This window comes from Leptonychotes weddellii, chromosome 3 (assembly GCF_054177405.1).
Source record: "Leptonychotes weddellii isolate Sample4059 chromosome 3, ASM5417740v2, whole genome shotgun sequence".
NCBI lineage: Eukaryota > Metazoa > Chordata > Mammalia > Carnivora > Phocidae > Leptonychotes > Leptonychotes weddellii.
The window spans coordinates 29,874,339-29,892,856 of NC_138371.1; the positions used below are offsets into that span (position 1 = coordinate 29,874,339).

Below are 18,518 nucleotides of genomic sequence, written 5' to 3' on the forward strand. Positions count from 1 at the left end.
TCTGAGACAAATAATGCAAGATATGTTAAGAAAAAAAAAAAGAAGAAGAAGAAGGTAGCGGGAGGGGAGGAATGAAGCGGGGGAAATCGGAGGGGTGGACGAACCATGAGAGACGATGGACTCTGAAAAACAAACTGAGAGGGGAGGGGGGTGGGAGGAAGGGTTGGCCTGGTGGTGGGTATTGAGGAGGGCATGTTCTGACAAATAAAATCTTAACAAAAAATGTCCCTATGACTCCTGACCTGCAGGCTGAATTAGAGACACTGTGTTTGGAGGCAAGTAGACCACTTTTATGTCTTTGGTGCTGAACTCATGCGGTCTTATGGTGGCAAGGGCATTGTCCAATATCAAAAGAACTTTAAAACACAGTACCTCATTGGCAAGGGACTTCCTGACTTCAGGGACAAAGCATCAGTGGAACCAATCCAAAAAGAGTTCTCATTGTCCAAACCTTGTTGCACAACCGGAAGACTGGCTGCTGCTATTTATCTTTTCCCTTGATTGGGGATTAGCAGCTTTATAGAGAAGGGCAATCCTGATCATAAATCCAACTACATTTGCACAAAAAAGTGGAATTAGCTTCTCTCTTCCTGTCTTCAATCCTGGTGCTCACTTTTCTTCCTATTAAATGTCTTTTAATGGCATTTCCCCCCCCCAAGAATAGGGGACTTTCATCTGCATTAAAAACCTGTTCAGGCAGATATCCTTTCTCATCAATTATTTTCTTAATGATGTCTGGGAACTCATCTGCTGCCTGTTGGTCATCAGAAGTGTCTGTTATCTTGACATTTTTTAAGCCAAACCACTTCCTAAAATTATCAAACCATCCTTTCCTGCCATTAAATTCTCCAGCTTTGGATCCTTCATTTTCTTTTTGCTTTGTCATATAATAACTTCAGGTTTTCTCATATTAGTCCATAGGTATGCCTTTCTTACAGCAATTCTGCACCCACATAAAAGCTGCATTTTCAATACAAGATGAAAAGGTGTTTTGCAAGGTTTTCATGCCTGCTGATGTAGCTACAATGGCTTCACATCTTTTTTTTTTTTCCCCAGTGGTCCATATACTGGATTAATTCATCTTGAAATGGTTGCTACTGCAGCTTCAGATCTCAATCTGATACATTACCAAGCAATTCTACTTTTTTTCTCTGCTTCTTGGGAGAAATTCCAGCATATCTAGTGGCACTTTGTATGGGTCCCATGGTGTTACTCAAGGTTTATGGTATTGCACTAAACATGAAAAATACATGAGAACTGCAAGAGCACTTTTTTTTTTTTTTTGACAGAGAGAGAGATAGCGAGAGCAGGAACACAAGCAGGGGGAGTGGGAGAGGGAGAAGTAGGCTTCCCGCCGAGCAGGGAGCCCGATGTGGGACTCGATCCCGGACTCCGGGATCATCACCTGAGCCGAAGGCAGACGCCTAACGACTGAGCCACCCAGGAGCCCGCAAGAGCACTTTTTACTGCCATACACAATTTACTGGAAAGATGAACTGCTCGTGATTAGTGTCACACAGCATTTTAAGAGGATACTTTCAACACGAGCTTACTGCAATAGCAACAGGTATAAATGAAATTACTAAAGCAATACACTATGTACTAAAGTAAATTTTATGCAGTTATGATTTTATACTGCATCTTTACATTTGTTTACATTTCTCTTGACTACAAATGGCACCATGTACGGTTGTGTGTGCAACTAAGTTTTGATAAATTTTAACTTACAATAAATTTGTGCATATTTGATGGTAGACTATCTACATATATTTTATGCATTCATCAGATACCTTTCTTAATTTTTTTTTGTAATTCTAAGCTATGCAGTTCATCTGTGAGTTTTTTCAAACTGTCAAAAACCTTTAAAAATTTTTCCAATATTTATTGAAAAAACCTGTGTTGTTCAAGGGTTAATTGTATTATAACTTTATAAGCTAAAATGAATTACATGGGACCATTTCCTAAGATTGAAAACTTTTGGCTTTCTTATGGCATGAATAAACTTACCTAACAAAATATAAAGGAGATAACAAGTGTTTGCTTCCAGTTTTTTAAGTTAAGCTATTTTCATTCAGTAGTCATTTACCGGGTGGCACTATTCCCTTCATCTCACCAATAAGAAAACTGAAGCTCAGAAAGGTGACTTCTTTGCTCAAGATCCCATGACCTGAGCTGCTGAGCCAGAACTGGTACCCAAATTGTGGCCCTAAATTCAAGGCTTTTTCTGCACCTCCTCTGAATTATCCCAATGATCTCAAAAATAACTTTGGAGAAAAATAACATGGAGAAGACTCCATGAGAGTTGTCTATAAAACATAATGACTTAGCAAGACTAATCCATACTAGTGTACAAAATCAAATAAGGAGTAGTATATGGAGGTGAATTCTCAGTTTGAGGAAGATGCGAGCTGCAGAAAAGACTAGTATTTTATTTCTACAAAACCAGCAATTTGGAGATACTTATTAAAGGGAATTAGAAACAATGCCTTAAAGACTCTAGTCTCATCTCTGTGTTAAGATACCAGACCAACCCAAAGGCATATAAACAAAAGCTGTATTGGGACGCCTGGGTGGCTCAGTCGGTTAAGCCTCTGCCTTTGGCTCAGGTCATGATCCCAGGGCCCTGGGATCGAGTCCCGCATCGGGTTCCCTGCTCAGCAGGGAGTCTGCTTCTCCCTCCCTGCTGCCCACCCTGCTTGTGCTCTCTCTGACAAATAAAATCTTAAAAAAAAACAAAACAAAAGCTGTATCTAAAGCAGTATTTTTCAAATCATTTTGATTCCGACTCACCGTACAAAATTGATTTTACTCTACAACCTAATGTGTTATCTATGTCTAGCAAAAGTTTTACACACAAATAATACTCTCCTTATGTATGAATACTTATATTTTCCTATTCTGCTTCATTAAAAAACAAAATATTGGCTAGACCCATTACATTCATTTCAAGACCCAGTTTGAAAAACACTAAACCAAAGAGATACAAAGGCTATTTGTATTATCGCACCATGCTCTAGTAGAAGTTTAAAATAAATTTATTTTAAAAGCACATCTTATCTTAGCAAGGAAAACAACTGATATTGATATATTGGCAGGGAACTGCTATGAAGAGGATACTGTATCTCACACCCAACCACTGAAAAGCAATTGAAGGAGAAAAGATTATAGACCTAAAAAGTTGTGTGTGTGGTATATTTAATGAGTCAAAGAAAAATCAAATAAATGGGAGAAGAGAGGAACACCCAACTTGAGACCTAAATTTTCTCCTCTTGGGGTGACTTGGTGGCGCAGTCGGTTAAGAAACTGACTCTTGGTTTCAGATAGTGATCTCAGGGTCATGAGATCTCTCCCTCTCCCTCTGCCTCCTCTCCACGCTTGCTTGCTCTCTCTTGCTCTAAAATAAATAAATCTTTAAAAAAAATAAATTTTCTCCTCTCAAACTCTTTAAAGTTGGAGGGGAAAGACTAAGAGAAAAAAAAAATGGAAGATTTGGAACCAATTTGAGATTTTCTTTGCATTTGATGCTATGTTACATTGTAATGTAAATATATATTCATTAGCTATCCCCAAATTCTAGTTAACTTTTTCCCCCACAAATAGTTTTTAGAATTTTTTACAATGTAATTTGATGACCACTTTTTATGACTGACTGCTGTGGTGACTTTTACTTTCTATGTGTTATATATACACCGTATGCAACCTTCATTGGGGCATATCTAACTAGTTCTGTGCATACTGACTAAACCCCTGAGCCTAAACAACTACCTTGCATATATAGATAGACCACTGTAGATATGGAAGAAAATGGCTGATTTAGAAAAAGTGAATTACCAAACAAAAGGAAAAAATCCTCTATGTGTACTTCAGGATAAAATTAAGTGACTGTACCAGCTAAATGTCTAGCTATGAAGTAATGAATTACTTATAAACATGTATTATCTTTCAGTGTGTTTATCACTTACCACAAAGATCAGGTACTTTAAGTTCCAGAACAAGTAAAGAGAAGCAAGGAAGTAACAACTGACAATATTATATATCCTGCTACTTAGACACACTCATTTTTCTATACATTTGTGAAAAGGAATATACTATTTATAAGTTATTTCAGGCTAGGAGTGTCTGAAAAGAAAATCTGAATAGAGGCAACAGCATTCATAAAAGTACACGGGAAAAAAAAAACTCGCAAGAAGAACAGACTTTATTTTTAACATAAAAGTTCTATTTTCTTGTGAGGCAGCAATTAAGTGTCAGTGTCAGATACAGGGAATACATAAGTACATAATAACAATATTTATCACCATCAGAAATGCTGTTTTGGGGGAGACTTTTGTTAGAAAAACAAAATTTTTAAAAATTGCATCTTAAAAAGATTTACACAGCTTAAACAGAGATGAAAGATACAGACTTCAAAAAAAAACATAAATTATATTCAATAGGATTGTATAAACAAAATATTTTTCAGGGCTGCTCTGCTTATTATTAATTTAAGCAGAGCAAAACTTAAACCTTAAAGTGCGAAGTATTCTTAGCTTTTTTTAATGCAAATTCAGCACTTCCACTGGTCCAGTTTTGAGACATCAAAATTCCAAGCATTAAGGAATGAATCTTAAGTTTAGAATAGTAAACTGAATTCAGTAATGGCAATTTTTCTTTTATTTCCTTTAACAGAAGAATATCTTGACAACCCAGTCCTAATCTTGGACATACAGAAGGCTATAAATTCTGCCCTTTTTTAAAATATCTCTTTTCCAGTAAAAGCCAACCATTAAAAAGAAAAAAAAGCGGGGGGAGCCTTTCTTGTTGCCAATTACTCCACAGTTAGCAGTAGCACCTTCTAAAAGGCTGATTTGGCTTAAGTAGTAAGAAATATTTTAAACAAAATGAAGACTCTAGTTCAAAAATAATTTTGGCATCCATGTTCATCGTATTAACCAAAGAGGCAGAACAGGTATTTTAAAAATGTAACTGCTAACAAAAGCCATGACAAGTAATAGACTTAGTCATGATCAGAAACAATAATGTTTTATGTTTTCATCATCACAAGGAAGAAATCAAGAGTAAAAAATAACTTAAGAAACTTAAGACCAAGTAAATAACCAGAGAACAGCTCCTTTTGCCAAAATATACATGTCACCTATTTCTTTTACTGCAATAGAAGTAAATTTATTTAAAACTTTTAAAAATTTAAATTATATTCCCATTGAAGCTATTCTAATTTATCTTCTGTACAGTTTTCTACAGAATAACAAGATAATTATGGAATGTAGTTTTAGAAAATATTCTTTTGAAAGTAGATCCATTTTTTAAAAAATCAGCCATCTGTGAACTAAGGGTAAGCAAAAGAGCTGAATGGACCTATGGTTAATATTTTTTCAAGACTGCAATAAAGCTCATATGCTTAAAAATTAGCCCTTTGGCACTGGCAGTTAGAGTTCTTTGTACCTTGTACCTTTTTGCTTTCTTTCAAATCTCAGGCTCTATTTCTCCCAAACCCAAGGGATATGCTTGGTTGCCATACAATTAATTTACCTGCATATTCACATTCTCCTTACAACCAAACATTAAAAGTTCCACTTATAAGACTATGTAAATAATAACTCTTAAACTTGTTCTCCCATTCCGGTTTTAAATTACTTTAGATTAAGGATATATGAAACTCTACAGAAAGATGTGAATTACACAAATATACACAAAAGAGTAAAGGGAAAAACTGTTTATAAAGTGGCATTTTAGTTATAAAATACCCTTGCGATTTACAGGAATGGACAGAAGAAAATAAGTGTAAGGTAAAGAAAAGAACAGATTTAATGGAATTCAAGTAATCAAAAAACTGAGTTTTGTTTTTTTTTTTTAAAGATTTTATCCATTTATTTCAGAGAGAGAGAATGAGAGAGAGCACATGAGAGGGGGGAGGGGCAGAGGGAGAAGCAGACTCCCTGCCGAGCAGGGAGCCCGATGGGGGACTCGATCCCGGGACTCCAGGATCATGACCTGAGCCGAAGGCAGTCGCTTAACCAACTGAGCCACCCAGGCGCCCCAAAACTGAGAGTTTTTTAAAACTTGTTTTTAACTTCCTCCTCCTCCCATTCATACCAACTCCCCTGATGAGTTTTACCTTTTCTTCTGTACTTTTGATAGAGCAGTTCTCAGCGGTGAAATGGTAAGTCAAGACACATAACAAATAAGGCAAAGAATCAAGGTTCTCAAGAAACCAACCAACCAGAAAATTTAGATCCTGAATAACTGAGTTTTACTGATTGAGAAGCCACAATGTACTAATTCCAAGTAAATTAGTTTTGGATGGAGAAGGTACCAAAATTCATCAGTGCTACCAACTGAAACCTGACAGACTTATTCAAATGTTTGAATTTATCTAATTTGCCTAAATACATCTCCATTTTAAACTTCACAGGGCATAATTTTAATTACTTGGATGTTTTAAAGGTGCATGAGTATAAGAAGTCCTTTCAGAAGATTTATTGCTACCACTAGGTTTCCCCTGATGGTATATGTCAGAACTGACATATTAAACCTTCTAAACTGTATCCCCTTTACAAGTATTTAAATTTCTTTCTCCCTATAATACGTATAGGAACATTAAATTATTGCATCATAGGTAGTATATGAAGATCTTAGAAGGATGCTTTTTATCAATACTGTTTGCAGAAACTCATTTTTAAAAAGAGCTGCTCCTTAATTTCACTACCACACACACAAACATGAAATACTGTTGTCAGGTAATACTGGCAGTGATTGTATTAAGTTGAGCCTAAATCCAAAACTGTACGGATTTTTCAAAGATCCCTGTTGTTTATATGCTCCAAAGCTCTCCTGGCCTGTCTTCCCCACTGTGTGGAATGCTGGAGGAAAACTAGCAAAATCTGTAAGCAACATATCTCAGTGCCAACCACCATAAAGAAAATGTCAGTCGCAAGAATCTGTGACTCCGGATTGCTATTCAATGGATTACACTCCTGGCAAACTACTAACCCTGACCAATTCCACAAGACAACAACATCACAAAAGCAAAGGAGGAAATCCATGCACAGTCATTTTAGGACCTCTTAGAACTATGATACAGTGATGATAAAGGGAGATCATGTGGTAAGTATTTTGTAGAAAACCAAAGGGGCTCCTTACTCCTAGCTAGCAATCAACACTGGGTAGTTTCCTTTTGGCTCACTGACTTTTCAACCAAGTTCCAATGATGGGTGAGAACATACTAAAGCACTTGTCTCCAGACTATAATTTTTCTGACCACATGGTGAAATGTGTACAAGTATAGTGAAGAAAACAGCAGTTTTACAAGTATTTCACCCAAAGCACAAACTTCCGACATCAAAAAACATAAACCACATAATGTACTAATATTTAATATTGCTTTTTATCTCTTGTTATATATTTGTTCAATGCATTTACCTATCAATTCTTGTTTGGGAGAAGAACATAGTCATGAGATTAAGACTGCTGGGAAAATGTCAACAATCCCTTTGGTCCCAAAGCTGAAAACAGCTGAGAAAAGCACACACCTAGAAAGGGAAACAAGAAACAAGAGGCCACCAAAGAATCTTTGAACATCCTGTTTGCTCCATTTCAGAAAATGTAACATTGGTATTATAAAATAGTCATTTTCATATAAAAGATGGTTCTTGCAGCATCATTCATGTCTCCCTTCAGGAATTATTTTGCAGGGATCAGTTGTTTTTTTTTTTTAAGAAGTTTAATTTGAAAACAAAAAACGGTATGATATCGGCCCTCCAAAAGTAAATAATGAGACCGTTCTTGTTTCAACCGGTGCTTTCAGAAAAAGCAGGCTAAGCAATGAGGGCTGGCCTTCATGAGTGAGCAAAGCTGTCAGAGGGCGCTGCCTTCTTCCAGAGTCACACTGTGACTCGTCGCCGCAGAAAGCCGGAGCACTTCACAGCCAACTGGGAGCGTGCGATGCCTCCACAATGAAATGATCTGAGGAGGTTCTCAGTTGCCCAGAAGAACGGTCACACCTATCCTTCAGCTTCCTCAATGGGTTCTGGCGGTGGGAGGAGAGAGGCTGATGGCATGACTGTACTCGTTCCTCGAGAGACTCGGTCTTGCTCTGTGTTTGCAGACAGGGAGGCCACAGCAATAGGCTGCAGCAGAGTGGTGGTCATACCAGTGGTAACTGTCAGACTGTGAGCAGAGCCCTTGAGGGTGAGATCTGGTGTGGGAAGGAGTGGCTTGAGGATGCTGACGAGGCAGAAGGCAGAGCCGCTTTTAGGAATGAAATTCACTTTGTTTTTGTCAGGACAGTAAAAGGCTGGGATTTCATGGAGTTGTTTTGGCCTAGGCACAGAACAGACAACCCAGTAGTTTTAAGGCACAGACCACCGAAGTAAGTTCTTTTATTATTGTTTTTTCTAAACAGATAAGTTATAGATACATGAATACACAACTCAAATTATATCAAAAGCTTCAAATGCTATGGGCCAAAGTGGAAGGAGACACATAATTCAAAATATGTATCTTAGAATGCCGAAAGGACATCACTCATCTTTGCTGCTTTCAATTCCCTGGAGAGCCCGGTACACCACACAGGGGACTCAGGCTGATGACCACTGCATCTCAGTGAAGATCTAAGACAACCATTAAATAAAGAATTTCCTAAAGCAAAAGAAATTCTAGCTGTTTAAAGACAAAAATATGTTCCACTACTACAATTTTTCCAAAGCCTGTACTATCTTGAAAGGAATGACATACAATATCCAACTTTGCTAAATTCCACCAGTGCATGACTAAACTTTGGCAGGCATGAGTTTTTTCTTCAAGTGTGCTTAAAAATCTCAGACTGAAAGAAATTTTTTGAGTTAACCATGATGGTTTTCTGAGAAACATAATGGAAACGTAAAATCAAAATAAAACTAATCACTGTCCCTTCCTGTCCCCAGGTACTCCTGAAAACTAACCCAAATGTTTGGAAATGGATACTAGTATTAATGGTATTCTATGAAAATAAAGATATTAAAAAATTAAATTGTTAAAGTAACATGGAAGTGCCACAAAATTAAAAAGAAATTAAGGTGGGAGAACCTAAGTAAATCAAGATTCAGGTAGGAAAAGGTAATTTGATCATATGATAAAAAGCATGGTTCTCATGTCTCCTAATGAAATTTAAAAAATTAAAATTCAAGTGTGCCAAGTCTGCACTAGATAGATTCTGGGGACCCAAAAATTAAACAATTTACAAGGAGACAGATTAAATATGTAGTTCTTGGGGGGAGGGAGATACTGAGAATAGAACTGTATTTCAATATAATTAATCCCATTTGTAATCTTTTTTTTTTTTTTTTTTTTTTTAAGATTTTATTTATTTGCGAGAGAGAGAATGAGAGACAGCATGAGAGGGAGGAGGGTCAGAGGGAGAAGCAGACTCCCTGCTGAGCAGGGAGCCCGATGTGGGACTCGATCCCGGGACTCCAGGATCATGACCTGAGCCGAAGGCAGTCGCTTAACCAACTGAGCCACCCAGGCGCCCCAGTCCCATTTGTAATCTTACATGTTTTCTGCATTTAAAACATTATTCAGAGAAGTTATGAATTACTTCAAGCATCTCTAATCTTTGTCATACTGCCAAATGCCCACAGCACAAAAAAAGGTCAAGAACGCCTATAAAGGGTCTGACAGATGTGATAAAAATGTCTTGTAAAAGGTTTAAAAATAGCACAGGGGAGTGGATAATCTGCGGCACAGAGGAAGAGGGAGAATTTGGTAGCAAGAAGGCTTACAAGGGAAGTAACATCTGAGCTGGGTTGTAAAAAATTAATAAACAGGGGCAGTCGGTTAAGCATCTGCCTTTGGCCCAGGTGGTGATCCCAGCGTCCTGGGAGTGAGTCCCACATGGAGCTCCTTGCTCAGTGGAGAGTCTGCTTCTCCCTCTGCCTGCCAATCCCCCTGCTTGTGCTAACAAATGAATAAATAAAATCTTAAAATAAAAAAGAAATGAATAAACAACAGACCTGGGGAATGGGAATGGTGCCCCCCCCCCCCCAAAAAGCTCCAAGTAGACAATGTTTTTGGTGGGCAGATTTTATTAATAGTGAATACTACCCAAGGACAGCTTTGACAAATACAATAATTTAAGAACAAAGAAATCATTTAACTGATGTTTTACTTGTGCACTGTTCCAACATCAAGTCCTTTTAGGACCACAAGTGTATTTGGATAGATTAGTGATAAGAAGGGCACACACTCCTCTATTTTTACTGTATGAGAGTATGGTTTTCAATTCCTTAAAGAAGATAGGAGGTCGAGGTTAGGTTTCTATAATTAAAAAATGCTTGAATTTTCTTCTGAAGGTACAATTATTAGAAATAACTTTCATTTTTAGGGAAAAAAGGCCAATCCTCCTTAATTAATTTTGGGGGGGTTATCTTGTTAAAAATTACTTAATTTCCTTACTGCTTTCATTAAAATAGATCTCACACAAAATAACATAAACAGTAATAACTAGCACCAAGATCAAACAAAACAGTAACAGTAAAAAGCACCAACCTCCCCCCAAAAAAAACCTCCCAAAAAACAAAAAAACCTTCCTTAATGTCCCCTCTTCCAGTGGCCACCCCAACCTAGCAAGAGGAATCACTCCTGTTCCCTAACATTTTTCTAGACGCATACTACCCAAGAAACATATTAACCACCACTGGAGTGGAAAACCGGTATATACCTATGGTAATCGAAGCTGCAAGTACTAATACTACTTTAAAGCTTTCTTCAACTTAATAACCATAAATAGAAAAAAAAAAATCTCAGAACTAATTTAAAATTTTCATTTTTCCTTAAGAAATTATTCCAAAAGGACTGTGTCTCAAAGCGGATATAACTGTTTGCAAGCTAACTTTCTGAAAAACTGATGGATGGGCTGCATAGTAATTCTAGGTATTCTGATACTGATGCAAAGAATTCTTTCCTGTCTTTTTTTTAAAGGCTTGTGTATTTTTTTTAATGCAGGCATAAATTATCAGCAAAGAAAATGGTGGGTCCAAGTTACTTATAATCGAAAGGAGGGAGAGAGACAAGGAGGGTCATGTTATATTTTTACTAATACCTCTATACTGCAAAGAGGCCATAATATCTAGGACTCTAAGGTAACTGAGGCCAAGGAATTTATTAGTTTGGAGGAAGAAACAGCATATTTGACTTTCTTTTAAAAAGGACTAAGTAGAAACGATAGGGCTATGGTATGTACTGTATCACAAAGAATATAGAGACTGAAAGTACAAAATGTGGTTTAAATTCTAGGTCTAAATTCAACCACCTATTTTCTTTCAGGTAAATAAACGTGCATTTCTAGAAACCAGAGATCAACCCTCACCCCACTCCAATCTCCAGGTCAGGTCAGAGTTACTGCTTTTAGACCAGAAGAGTTAAAAATATTCTAGAAGAATGATTAAATAAGCCTAAAATTTTTAATTAGGACCAATAATCTATGTGTGTTTGTTGCTAGTGTGCCCAGTGGGTTTTGCTCTCATTTTGACAGAGGTAGGGCAAAAGAGACTAATTTTTTTAGACCTTGAGTAATTTGTTTTGTTGATAGAAAGTTAAAATTACGTCTAAGGAATCCATTGTTGGGTTACTGCTGTTCATTTGTTTTTGAAACGTAATGAAAATGCTTAAAAAAAAAGTTTTTGTATGCTACACATCCTTTATATCAGTATAATGTATAACAAACTGTATATTTTATTTTTGTTTTAAAGATTTTATTTATTTATTTGACAGAGAGAGACACAGCGAGAGAGGGAACACAAGCAGGGGGAGTGGGAGAGGGAGAAGCAGGCTTCCCGCCGAGCAGGGAGCCCGATGCGGGGCTCGATCCCAGGACCCTGGGATCATGACCTGAGCCGAAGGCAGACACTTAACGACTGAGCCACCCAGGCGCCCCAAACTATGTACATTTTAAAAAGGGTACTCTTCTAATAAAAGATGGATATGCCATAAATCATGTAAGATGTTAGGGTTTACCTTCTATTTCTTTGATCTAGCTATCCAGCCATATACACACACACCCCTATCCATTTTTCCCTCCCTTTAGATACAAATAATGTAGCAGTATATACATAGTTCAGATATTAAGTCCTGAGAAATTTTCCAAATGCAAGAGTTTAAGGCAGGTACCACAGGACACCAACCTACACAACAAATATTCACTTGAAGTCATTTATAAAAGGAATTCAAACTGTTTTTGAGCGAATCAACGATTTCTCTGCATTTGGGCAATCTTTTTTTTTAAAGATTTTATTTATTTATTCAGAGAGAGAGAGTGAGCACACGAGCACGAGTAGGGGGCGGGGGGGCAGAGGGGGAGAGAATCCCAAGCAGACTCCGTGCTGAGTATGAGCCCCACACGGGGCTCGACCCCAAGACCCAGAGATCACGACCTCAGCTGAAATCAAGAGTCGGGTGCTTAACTGACTGAACTACCCAGGCATCCCCGCATTGGGCAATTTTAACTACCAATGAGTAAATCAATGAGCTCAACTCCAAAAGGTCCATTTAGACCATGTGATTTTTACTTAGTAAAATGATTCCACGTCTTAAGAATTCTCATGGAAAAGTCCAAGCCAGCATCTGCAAATTGGGCATAAAAAATATGAGGTATTTGTTAAGAGATGCGCAGTCCAGGTCCTACCTCCATATTTATGCATTAGGCCTGGGATGGGGCCTGGGAATCTGCAGTTCCAACTCATACCCCGGACGATGATGATTCAGGGAGTCCATGGAACAGATCCGGAGAAATTCCGCTTGCACCAGTCAAGCTTTTAGACTAACATAGTAGGCACATAGTAGGCATGGCGGGGTGGGGGGGAAGCAGTTGCTAAAACGGAGTTTTCAATTACTGTCACAAAAGCAGATAGGAGACTGACATCTGGGATTTCCTAGTATAGAAATTGAGGGAATTCAAAAACAATGCTCTTTGTGTGGCAAAATTATTCAGAATTTAGGTTAAAGGAAGCTCTGACAGTAGGAGCACACAGGAGGAACAAAAGGATGCCATATTTCAAAATGATTCCAAGATGTTCATAAAGGAGCAAAATGATCAATGATGTGAGTCAGACAAGGCTGGACAATCTTCACATTGTGTTTCAGGTTTTGCAAACGAGAAAAAGCCAGAAGGGTGACTCTTAGACGTGCAACCGTAGTGAGACTGGAAGGGAAGGGCTCAGTACTACCGTCACACCCCCAAATAATGTTCATTACCTCATCTGCTCTCTCACACATACCGACAATCCTGTAGCCATCACTTACAAAGCCAGGAGCCATGGCTACTGAAAATACTAAGGCTAATTCTGAGCAAATTTTGAGTCTAAAATTATAGTACTTCCCTAGAGTGCCAGTCAGCAGAAATATGAGCAGAGGAGATCACATACTAACAGTACTAGACACTATTTAAAATCCTGCTTCTTACATTATCTTCATCACAGTAACCTGATTCTACAAAGTTGTAGAATTCTATTTCCAATACAGACAAAATACTTCTAATACTGTTTAAAGAACTAGAGACCAAAAGTACATAAAATCTGAAGGGAATTCAATCCGTGAAAGAAGGAAACCACACTAGGTGAGATCCATAGTCCACCTTGAATAAAAATACTGCTAAATTCAATGTGTGAAGTTGACTGTATACAGATTCAAAAAGAACAGCCACAGAGGACACACTGGGGACAAGTGAGAAACGTGAAAAACAACTGGATATTAGTTCATATTAAGCATTGCTGTTAATTTTGTTTGGTGTGATAATGGTTTTGTGGTTATGTAGGAGTACTATGGTTACTTTTAGGAAACAAATATTAAATTGTAGTTACGGTTAAGTGTCATGATGTCTGCAACTTATTTCTACACACTTCAAAAACTACCACCACCATGCACAGGCAAAGCACATATTAACAGAATGTTAACTACAGAATCCAGGTTGTGGATATACAGGAGTGATCACTGTACTATTCAACTTACTTGAAAATTCTCATAATAAAAGTTATTTGGGGGGATACTTACGAGCATTCCTCAAAGACTTTGACCCTTTCACAGCCCTCAGGAGGTTCCCTTTTGAACATATAACTGTTGTTAGGTTTTGGTGAGGTTGCATATTTGGGCAAAGGAGAGTTGTTCCCATTCTCTGCAAAAAATGGCATGCTGGATTACTAAGAAATACTGCCACATAAATGCAGTCATACTAAATTTTAATTGTATATGGCCTCCCCCGACACCACGAACTGCTTGAGGGTAAGAACAGTGTTTTACTCATCAACACCACCACCCAAGATCTGACACAATACCTGCTAAAGAGGAGATAATTAATGTTTGCTAAATAAATGCATAAACAAAAAAATTTTATTTCTTTTCCACTTACAATTACTACAGCTTAGGCCTATCTCACTTAATTCACGGCACTTAACACTGATATCTTGCTCCCTTATTTCTGATATATACGCAGCAATCAGACTCAAATGCCAGTTCCTTTCTTCCCAGTACATGTAACTGAGATGGCTCTTCGCTGGTTGCTTATCATTCACTCCCGGCCTGCCCTTCAGAATTTCTCAATTTGATTTCTCTGCTCCTCTAAGTTACAATCTCTGTTCCAGCAGTCAGGAGACATCTTGCACTGTACGCCAAAGGCTTCTCCTTACTTCAGAGGTCCATCTCTATTCATTTGCCAAAACTTCCTTCAAAGTCTAGCTCGAAGTTTTGAAATCTTTCCAAATTTACCCTATCAAAGCAAATACTTCTTTAACTCTGGCATTCTTGTTCAGTGTTGATATCCTCAGTTTCTACTACATTAACTTAAAATTCCTGATATGTTACCTAAGTGTTCTAAATTTTCAGTCTGACTGTGTCAACTAAGCTATAAATTTTCTTTGCGGGCAGTAGCACTGTGGCCCTGTTTTCTTATAAAAGAAATTCAGAGAAGCTAACCACTCACCAGTCTCCTAAAGTGAAATAAAGCATTACACAAAATTCACGGAGTTCCAACTTGTTACTGAAGTAAAAGTAGAAAGTATGGGCAACAAGGGGCAGATTTTAATAGCCATGTTTTTTTAAAGGGGGGGCAGTGTTACATTTAATTGAGCACTAAGTACCAGAAGCTGTGCTAAAAGGTTTGCATTTACCATTCCTTTTAATCCTAACAATAAGTAGTAGTTAATTATGCAGATTCTGATAAGGAACACACAGCCCAACCAAAGGGTTTAATTCTGTGAGTGTCAGACCTCGGTGCACACTGGAATCACCTGAGAGCATTAAAAACTATTGGTACCTGTATCCAACCCCCCAGGGGTTGTGATTTAATTGGTGGAGGGTGTTGGAATAGCCATATTTTACTTAACCTAGAAGCTGGTAAAAAAGGGTTCAAATAATAACATTTACAACTGCCCATACCTTTAACTGACTTCTTCAGGAAATCTTATGTTCTTTTCAGTTGTTACAGTCTCAGTAATTTAGGTAGTTGATGGTAATGGCCAATTGTAACTTTTTAGGACATTCAACACACTTGTGAGTAGTAGGTTCTCAATAAATGACTACTAAACTGAGCTGCAGAATTTACAAATATATTATTGCTCTCAAGTACACAGAGTAACTTGGATTAGACTAACAAAATTTTGTCCTGATACAGACAAATGACAGGTCATGTTTGTTTTAAAAGTCAAGAACATTAGTAATTAATATTCAAACAGCTTAAGTCTCCAAATTATCTTTTAAGTTGCATAGGTAGTTTAGTACTGTAAGTAAGCCTTCCAACCTTTTACAATAGGCTTGCCTTCAATACTCATTTTGCATTGACATAAATCAGCTTAATTCTTGTTAGAAATTTCACAAGAAGTGATTCTAAAAAACATTAATTTGAAGGTTTCAAGTTCAATTAAAAATACTAAGGTAGTAAAAACAATACAACTAAGGTGAAAGAGAACAAAGTGCTTTTTTTTTTTTTTTTTTTAAAGATTTTATTTATTTGAGACAGAGAGAATGAGAGAGAGAGCACATGAGAGGGGTGAGGGTCAGAGGGAGAAGCAGGCTCCCTGCTGAGCAGGGAGCCCGATGCGGGACTTGATCCCAGGACTCCAGGATCATGACCTGAGCCGAAAGCAGTCGCTTAACCAACTGAGCCACCCAGGCGCCTGAGAACAAAGTGCTTTTCAAGACAAATGTTCATTTATACCAAAAAGAATGTTTCTCATTAATAAGGAATTTGCATTAACAAGTGAAGAAAAAGAAAAAAAAAAAGGTACAAACAGAAGTCCATAAACCCACACAACTAGACCATCACTTGAGCACTACGGTAAAACTTACTGTTTTGTACTTCAATTTTTTAAAATCTATGTTAAGAATGTATGTCAAAGTAATTACCTTAGTAGCCTTAAGTGTGTGTGTTCTACCACAAAATGAACAGAATGAACAATACAATAGGTGGTGCTCATTGATCTGGTAACAAACTCCCCCTGCGTTGTACCTTTATCCCTGGGATCAACAAGCAGGTCATCAGCCGAACAAGGGCTCTCTTCGCTACCTTCGTTTGAGGTGGTGAGGAATGATGTGGGGGACACAGACTGAGAGCGGCTGCTACTGTTGCTTCCCCTGTCCACCCCCCCGGGGGTCTGCGTGTCGATGCTGCGTGTGCTGCTACTTCTCTGGACGAGCGGGGGTGGTGCACGATGGCCATCTGGAATATCTTGTGGCTGTGATGAAATTTTAAAAACATATGTGTATTTATCATCGATTTCAAAATTCACCAGAAATGCACCCCAAATCAACCTTCCCCTATTGTGCCAGATGCCATGGTAAAAGAGAAAAGAGGAGAAATCTAGGTATAACCCTAGGTTCCATATCGGAAGAGAAGGTTATCCATTGTGTGAACTAGAGATACTTGATGACAGGTCCTGTTACTTTCTCCCTCTGCCCACATACATCCCCCTGAAAGAGTTTTTCCAAAGAAACCTTCCTTAATAAGGGAAAGGTTAATGGTAGCAATGGTAATTATAGGGGGAAATCAAGAAGAACATTCAGAGGATATCTTGTGTGGCTCACTTGGCAGGAAAACCAGCTCCCTGTACACCTTTGATTCATTTACCTTTATGACATCGGGGGGTTACTCCCATCCTGCAGGATGGACAAGAGGGTGTGGGAGCTGTGTTTTTCTAAGCTAAACCAACCTTTAATCTTCATGGAGAGGATATCGTAAGCATGAATAAAATACTACTTCAAACTCCCCAATTCCTCTTTCACTGGAGAATGAAAGCTTAAATATACTCTGTGACAAAATATTTTAAATATAAACAGGAATTTTCTGTGTCTTACATAGGAATCATTCTTATATATATATATATTTTTTTAAGATTTTATTTATTTGAGAGAGAGAGAGGCAGAGGGAGAGGGAGAAGCAGGCTTCCCACCGAGAAGGAAGCTGGATGCAGGGCTCAATCCCAGGACCGGGGATCATGACCCGAGCCGAAGGCAGACACTTAACGACTGAGCTTCCCAGATGCCCAGTGTCTTATGTGTATTATAGGTAAGCAGAACTGCACTTCATGATCATAAAGTCAACCAAATAGTAACTCACAATCAAACAATAAGGAAGAGGTATATTCATGCTTAGAAAGTATTTGAAGTCATATCCCTCCCTCTCCAACAAATTTGGAATCTAAACTTTTGTTACATGGAGTTATAGCAAATGAGAAGTGTATCACCTGTCTAGTGATTTTTAAATATGGTAAACAAAAAGTAGTTTCTGTTCAGGGACCTAAATTTAAGCCGTATCAATTGTCTCTAGGAGATGCAAAGAAACGACAACTTTTCATTCACTTGCTAAGATAAAGTTTTTCAAGAGAGACATATTTTCATTGTCTCTCAACAGGGAGAAAGGAACATAAGTAAATATGGAAACTGAAATTGTAACTTTTTAAATAATTAGAACAGTTAATGTGGAAGGACAAGTTTAAGATACAGGATTACTTACTATAAGTTGTTCTTCCTTTTCCCCAGTCTCTTTAATGATTATTTCAATCTCCTGATTCAATCCTTCCACACTATTCCGGAACCGGGAGCCTGTTGATTTGGTGATGGGAATTACTGGAATAAGTGCACTCTTTGGAACAGGAGCCTGAAGAAAAAGCAGTGGAGAAGAGAGCTTTAATATGTTTCCTTTAAATTCTCTAGTTTGAAGCATACTTCCCATTGACATGCATAACTCTAAAATAAATCAAAATTAAGCTTACAGGCCTCACAAAAAGCGTGAGTAACCATCAAACATGCTCCTTGGTATACACAAAATATAATTTAAAGCCAAAACTCCAGACAATCAAGGTAGAATTCAGAAGTTTATTCACATCTATGAGGACTGTAAAGAGAGTATGGATAAAGGGAAATACTAAAAGAATGTCAATATCAAAAATTCTTTTATGACTGTAACAGAGTTCAGATTTTAGAACACAACTTAAAAGTCCTCTAGTGTCACAATTATCTATAGTCCAAGGAAAAAGTTCTTTTGTTTTTTTTTTTTT

General features: G+C 37.7%; 1 protein-coding gene and 1 long non-coding RNA gene across 5 annotated transcripts in view; one reads left to right on the plus strand and one right to left on the minus strand.

Moving 5' to 3' along the window:
* Positions 1–18,518, plus strand: part of LOC145720742 (uncharacterized) — a 440,998-nt gene that overhangs the window by 82,533 nt on the left and 339,947 nt on the right. The window lies entirely within an intron of this gene.
* The window catches only part of FAM117B (family with sequence similarity 117 member B), a 77,287-nt gene that overhangs the window by 11,063 nt on the left and 47,706 nt on the right, over positions 1–18,518 (minus strand). For 2 of the 4 annotated variants that reach the window (XM_081815357.1, XM_081815356.1), the window contains 4 exons: positions 17,975–18,118; positions 16,472–16,697; positions 14,023–14,143; positions 4,181–8,319 (listed from right to left, as the gene is read on the minus strand). In XM_081815357.1, the coding sequence (XP_081671483.1) occupies positions 8,001–8,319; positions 14,023–14,143; positions 16,472–16,697; positions 17,975–18,118 (810 nt within the window). In that variant the 3' untranslated portion in view covers positions 4,181–8,000. Of the gene's footprint in view, positions 1–4,180; positions 12,598–14,022; positions 14,144–16,471; positions 16,698–17,974; positions 18,119–18,518 lie in introns of those variants that run through there. The other 2 variants (XM_081815359.1, XM_081815358.1) reach the window with 2 other exon arrangements.